General features: G+C 43.2%; 1 protein-coding gene across 1 annotated transcript; it reads right to left on the bottom strand.

Annotated features, from left to right (window-relative positions):
* Window positions 1–2,423: 2,423 nt before the first annotated feature.
* Window positions 2,424–6,540, bottom strand: LOC103382478 (homeodomain-interacting protein kinase 1-like). Its single transcript, XM_025058028.1, has one exon. It carries the CDS (start codon window positions 5,842–5,844, stop codon window positions 4,426–4,428), a length of 1,419 nt encoding a protein of 472 aa, XP_024913796.1. The 5' UTR covers window positions 5,845–6,540; the 3' UTR covers window positions 2,424–4,425.
* Between the last annotated feature and the right edge of the window lie 587 nt (window positions 6,541–7,127).

The following is a 7,127-nucleotide window of genomic DNA, read 5'->3' as shown; positions in this document are numbered from 1 at the left end:
AGATCATGTGTCAAACCAAGGCCTGTGGCCCAAATGCGGCCCGATAATACATTTTGTGTGGCCTGTGGAAGCTTTAAAAGTCCATGCTGCTGAGTTTCTTAACATGATATATTAAAAAGTTTATGCTGTCGATGGTAAATAAGGTAGAGTTGAACCACAGTAACACTTCCGATAAGTTGTCCTAATCAAATCATTAGTTATGCATCAATGTGTGTCAATAGAAGACGGTATCTGTCTATAAAAGTTGATGAAATGTTTTGTTTTTTTAAATAACCTTTCTTGATCTTAAGTCCAATCTTTAAGACTTACTTTTAGAATTTTCTCAGAACTACATTCAATTCTCTCTGTATTTATCAACACAGTCGCCTTCTGTGGTTGACACGTCAGCAGTCGCTGACCTCGTTTTTACGTCACACCTGAGCTGCGGTCGCAGATAGTGTACGTCTTTGTCCTGGTGTCTGACCTCAGAGCGACTCTTTTAAAACTTTTATCTAAAACTCACACTGACTTCAAACATCCTGACATTTCACAACCGCACACATTTGAAGAAAGAATTTAAAGTGTGTCACTGTATGACGTCAACACGTAGCGGTAACTGACGGTGACAAAAGATGGGTCACGTCAGCAGAGGTCAGTGGGTCAGGAGCTGCAGGACAAAAACATCAATTCTGAGCTTTTGTTGGTAACGAAAGGCCGTCTCCCTGGTGTTTTGAAGTATTCTCACCTTGATGACCTGCCACAGAGCCAGTCTGACCAATGAAATCACTTTCACTAAGTCATGTACATTATTTAAATTACAATTACAACATTATCAAAACAACTCATGAAGCCAAAAGCAGGCCAGCATGTGAGTTTTAAAAAATTGCATCAATAAGTACTTTTGTAATGAAATAACTGCACTTAATAGTATTTGATCCGATAACAATACTTTACATGTTAGGTGCATTACCGCCATCTAACCACTTGGGGAGCTGTAGCCCACTACTGCTCTCCAGCTGTATGCTGTATAACCTTTATTTATGATGTTTTTCCATATGGAGTGAGGCAGTTTTGAACAACTAAATCCAGAGAGTTTTGGTTTACTTCCTCGACTCAGTTTTTAGTTGCCAAAAGAATGATTGGTCCATCGTACTTTTTCTTTTTCGTCCATCGTAGTTGCTATTGGCAGTGATGCTACCCAGAGTAATGGTCAGTAAACACAATAGATAGTAATCTGTCTAGAATTTATCAATGTTATGTGTATGGGGGTTTCAAGACACAGAGCTGTGCACTCCGAGAGACAGATGGGTGCAGGAAGGTGTTGATTAGAGGTTTTTGTATCTAACATTACAATATATTTTTCTTTTTTAGTTTTGATGTTTTGTGGGTGTACTTTTGCTACAGTTGTTGGGAATCACTTTAAAAATGTTTGATTTATTGATTTGCTTCTTGTCTGTTTATTTTCTTTCTTACAAATATTTTGAGGATTTTTTTAAGATTTCCTGGAGTCGTTTTAATGTATTTAAATTATTGTAATTTAAAGTCTTGCTTAAGGTCTTTTTAAATAAGGAAACTGTTTAAAATCGGTTACTTGTGAATCACAAATATCAGTAGTTATTCAGGGACCAATGTGAAGTGTTGGGAGAAGGAAAATGTGCAGTCGTTCTGTGGGTCCTTTTTTCGATAAGCAATTTAAACATTAGGCTGAATGACTGCAGACTCTGTGTCTGTTCATGTGTGTGCACGGCATCATTAGACGCAGCCTTGAGATGTTGCCACGGCTCTGGTATGCATTATTGTGGACTCGGAGATCAAGGTGGTTTTAATGCACAGTGACATTGAAGGAGCTCAGAACAGCAGCTCATTACCGTCCTGCAGGACTATAAAGCTCCCACTTTACTCGGTTTCCCAGACATAAAAAACAAATCTGCTTCATTAATAACTTTTCAGACATTTTAAAAATGAACCTGAAAAAAAAACCCCACTGTAACAAATAAAAACCAGGATCCAGCTCAGACATCTTTGGAATCCGCTCAGACAACAGAAAATCTCTCAACCTGCAAACAATCTGTGTAAATGTCAGATTCCCCACAGAGAAGTGTGTCAGAGCAGTACCCTTTTCTCTGCGTGTGTGTTGGCTGCCACACCCTCCAGGCGGTGCCAACGCCAACATGACCAGCGGAGGCCAGCTCAGAGGATGCAACAGCAACGCCGAAGACGAGACAGCAAAAATTGCATGCGAGAAATTCTGAGGCGTCTTTGCTCTGACACTCGTCTGTGACCTCACCGTGGGAAAAAATGATGTGCTCTTCGCTGTAAAGTCTACTCAAAAGACGGTGAGACAGGGTGAAAATGATAGTGACGGAGGATACGGGAGCGACGGGAGACGGTCGAGTCAGTGGGATTGGAGAAAAAAATAAACAGGTTCGACAAAAAAGTCAAAAGACAGGTAGCAGTAAAGTTGGTCATTGAACCAAAAGATAAGAGAGTAGCCAATAACGGTCTCCAAAGAAAAATACTGAAAACAAAAAGACAGAAAAAAACAACTTTCAAGTCAAAGGGAAAAATAAACGTCAAGTCACTACCGAAGCTTGAAGCTAGCACACTGTAGAGTCCGACATGTCACTTGAGGCCTCGAATATGTAAAATGATGAGTGACATCGTTTCATTTGGTGACGCGTTGGAGTCGTACAGTCGATGTCGAGTTTTGGAGCAGTGTGACTCAGCCGAGGAAAACGCCAGTGTTGAACGAGGTGCATCATGGAACTAATGTCTCAAAGTTGACGTCACCTGACTGAAGTGTCTCCACCCACTCCGCTGCCACCTCTGCCACCACCACCCACTGCCATGGTGGCGTCTCGAAGCACCAACTGAACACACGCACACGACAGAAACACAACAGAGCATCGTCACGACCTCTGATGTCAACAACATCAAGACGCGGTGATGTCACCGTTGATACAGATCACACTCCTCCCTGTTTAATGCACGCACACACACACACACACTTTAGTCACACTTCTTATATTGACGTCAGACACTCCCTCGCCTGTATTCCGAGTCCAATCACAGAGTTAGCTTAAAGCTAAACAGCTGCCGGAAGGTGTTTCATAAAACGTCCACACTTCGAAGGTCTACAACCCTGGTCCTCCCAACGAGAGAATTACGAAGACTAACACACACATGCGTCATCTTCAGGACGCTTTAAACCACATCGTCGAACATGTGTTGAGTGTTGTTGATTGGAGTTTAAAAAAAAAAAACGTTCTGGAAACAAAGACATGGTAATTGAGTGAAATGATGTCATCGAGTACATTTTGGCCACGATGTTGTCATCATGTCAAGGCTAGGTGGCGACATTCAATCGGACGCAATGACAGAAGCAGGTCCCCAGCCAGCGCGTGCATGAGTGACCCACGTAAGTTCAGTGTCAGCTGGAAAGTAATAGTCAACTGACCGTGGCTGTAGGTTTTAATATGGGCCCCAAATAAGTTGGGTTCCTGAACGGCATGTTCAAATCCAGGATCTTCATTGGTTCAAGGAGTTAAACCCAGGATTGCTAGAACACAAATGAGGACAGGACAACAGCCAGCACGCCAGCTCTCCTCTGCCTGGGCGTCGTCTCCAAGACCTCCTGAGAAGCCGCTGGTGCCTCTACCTGGCACATTTCCCAGCAGCCCCTCCCTCCAGAATATGCGTGGGGGATCTACCCTGCTACAAGTCTCAGTTTGACAGACTCCTCTGAGGAATTTAACTCAAACGTCATGTTCATTTCTCTTGATCTGGGTCCTCGCTGCCATATCGCACACAGCCAAATCATTTGGAAGAAAACTCGGCGTTTATGAGAAGGTGTCAGAAAAGTCCTGACTTCAGCAGAAACTCAACTTGAACCACTGTCTTCTTTAACGTCGCTCCAGTATCAGAGTAGGATTTCAAATGAGAAAAGAAATTGGACTCATCACCTGGCCAAGCTCGATGTGACACACATCGCATTTTTATGGAATGGCTTTGAAAGTTGTAGAGTTCAGTGCTCCACCCAAACAATTTCCCCTTGGTGAATTTTGGGCGTTTGCTGGTTCAAATCCCAGTCTTCCTGTATGGAGTTTTCATGTTCTGCCTGTGATTGTGGGAGTTTTGTTTGTGAACGTGTGTGTGATTGTTCGCATGTGACCTGTGATGAGACAGAGTGTGTCCAGGGTGTCACCTTGGTGTAGCCCTAACTCTGACTACAATGATGACATAAAGCAGAAGGACTACAGCATTTGCTGTGTTTACACAGTACACATCAGTACTTGATATGTATATGTATATATAAAATACATGGTGAAACTTTACCTAGCATGGCCCAGACACAGGAAGGGACAACAACAACTTTGAGAAGAATCTAAGATTCATCTCTCCGTAGAAGATCCTTTATGCATCGAATCAGTGTTTCTTCAAGAGTCACTACCACCGTCCAACACTCTGAGATTTTCCCAACTCTCTGTTGTAGTCATAATCCTTCGGCTTGCGCAGTTTGCCAAACGTTCTTGACAAAAAGCCCCGAATCCTCTGCAGGAAGCGTCTTTTGTTTTTTTCTTTAACCACAGGTGAATTTGTACCAGTTCTCCTATCCGAGTAAGCTGCTGCTTGCTTACTTCTGTCTACACCATCATAACGAGTTGATGAACCTTTATCAATTTCTGCAAATTTGGAGAGTTTTAGGCTACTGCGTTTCTCTGCCGTGAAGCTGGGCGAAGGGTCGTTCAGACTGAGGGAAGGGTCGCTAGGAAAGTGTTTGGTGGTGAGAAACGGATGTTTGAGGGCTTGGCTAGGTGTCACTCTTTTGTCCGGATCCAATATCAGCATCTCTTTAAGGAGGCTGACAAAAGCCTGCGTGTCCTCACACTCTGCAGTGTTTGGACGAGTCAGTGTAATGTCATCAAGACTGGAAAACCTTTTCCTGGTGTGGTGTTTACGTTCCTTACACGTACATGGATCAGACAACTTCCAGCAATTCCCGTCTTTGTAAAAGACGTTTGCTGTGCAGATTCCATTCTCCAGCATTTGGTTCTCAAGTGGACCGAGCATTTGAATAATCTCCTGCGTTATCTGATGGTCACAAGCCCCTCGCGAAAACAGATGAGAGCGGAGGTATATGAAGGCCAGAATGCAGCCCAGAGACCACATGTCCACGGCTTCGTTCAGGTGAAGACCAAGCGTGACCTCGGGAGCCCGGTAGTTATGAGCCTGAATCTTATTGCCGTGAGGCAGACCGGAGACGTGTGTAGCCAGACCAAAATCAATCAGTTTCACCTTCATGGGTTGTAGCTTGTGGTCGATGAACATGATGTTGTCTGGCTTTAGGTCCGAGTGGGCTACACTTATGCTCTTAAGAGTGTCCAGGGCCTCCAGCATCTGCTGTGCGATGGACTGGATTTCAGACAGATGCAGTGACCTGTAGTACCTGGTCATGAACTGGCTGATCGTCAAGTCCAACATTTCAAATTCCAGTAAAACCTCCCCGTTGTGCATGCGATGCCGGTTCAGTTTGACCATGTTCTTGGTGCCGTGGCAACATTTCTTCAGACTGTTGAGGATCTTGACCTCTCTTTTGCCCATCCAGGCGTATTCCTTCTGGATGATTTTCACTGCCACCACCTCCTTGGTGTCCTGTCGGATGCACTTGTGCACAACGCCAAAAGAGCCTTTGCCGAGCTCTTTGATCAACGTATACTCGCCGTATTGAACGGTTGCGTTAGAAGATTCTTCCCTGGAAGAGTTTCCCACTCTGTGTGAAGTACTCTGTGCTGCACTCATCTGTGTCAAGTTCCAAACAAATGTCCTGTTTGCGGAATAATCTGGGGGAAAATACAAGCAACACATAATCTCAGAGCAGGGTGTGTGTTTGTCTTGCTTGTGAGTGAAGGCAGTTGGGGTTCCATGATGCAGCGCTAAACCCCTTAAGTGGGCTCATCCTTCCAGGTTCTTCTTCAATCCATCGTCTTCAGGCATCTTCTGGATTAGACCCCCTCCCCCAGTGGTCGTCATGTTTCGGTGTAGTCCTATCATCTCATCTGAGATCACAGCTTTGATCCGCATGTTGGCTTTGATTGTCATCCTGAAATATAGTTCCATCACCACATTATAGTTGGATGAGAGTTAGGTTGACCTGACGGAGTACGATAAAGTTTGAAGTAGGAATGTCTGATGTTAACATTTTGCAGATATTTTCCAAACACTTAGGTTTGGATTCTGATATCAACTGATACTGACATAGGCAGTGGTTTGGGTTAAAGTGCTGTGAACAATGACAATGATTCACTTTCACTTCAATAGTATCTTAAGGTCACATCATCTGGGCGAAACCCATTGTGCTATCGTGTTTTCATTATTGGCGGGAAAAATTATAACTATTTACCGAAATTACTTAATTAGGCTAATATCAGCTGGCCGATAGAATCAGTCATCTTTAGTTCAAAGATTTCATTAGTACCAAGGCCCACAACAGCCACAGTTTTGTTTAAAAACACTTACTCTTTCACAAAATCGTTAAAGGAAACAAATAATTTTTAAATCAAAGACTGTGTTTAAACCCCGACTGAAGCTCGTGATGATCTGCCCAAAACCTCGGAAAGTCATGAATTGTGAAGACGAGGCTGTAAATCAGAAAGATTACTCAAAAAGAAGAGATGAGGACGAAACGATGTGTTCTCACAATGTCAACAACCAACTATTAGCTGTTAACGACACACCAAAGTGCCTCGCAGGTGATTCTCTGATGTGAGGCACTGGGAGGAAATTAAAGGGATAGTTCACATGGTTGATCAGAGGCCGTGGGCACACACACACACACACACACACACACATTCACAGCCTTATTCATTCCATGTGTTCGGTAGAATGTAGAGAGTTTAACATTCACTGCCATGACACCATGTTCTTCACTCTCTCCTGTCAGCAGGTGTGGACTCAGAAGTCACCTCCTTGGATTTCTTCTTCTCTAGTACTTATTTTTGAGTGAGTCAACTTGCACTCCAAAGAAAGAAAGAAAAAAAACAGAAAAAATGAACCAGTAGTTTATTGTTTTTTGTTTTTTTTCATTAATTTGGAAAATTATTCCTACACCTGAATAATAACTAATATTAAACTAGGGATATCAATATTCA

Source organism: Cynoglossus semilaevis, chromosome 8, assembly GCF_000523025.1.
Source record: "Cynoglossus semilaevis isolate Cse_v1.0 chromosome 8, Cse_v1.0, whole genome shotgun sequence".
In the NCBI taxonomy this organism is placed as follows: domain Eukaryota; kingdom Metazoa; phylum Chordata; class Actinopteri; order Pleuronectiformes; family Cynoglossidae; genus Cynoglossus; species Cynoglossus semilaevis.
This window is presented reverse-complemented; position numbering and strand designations above follow the sequence as displayed.

Excerpts from the sequence above, each read along its gene's own strand:
- LOC103382478 (XM_025058028.1), bottom strand. The coding sequence starts at position 5,844 with ATGTGTTGCTTGTATTTTCCCCCAGATTATTCCGCAAACAGGACATTT.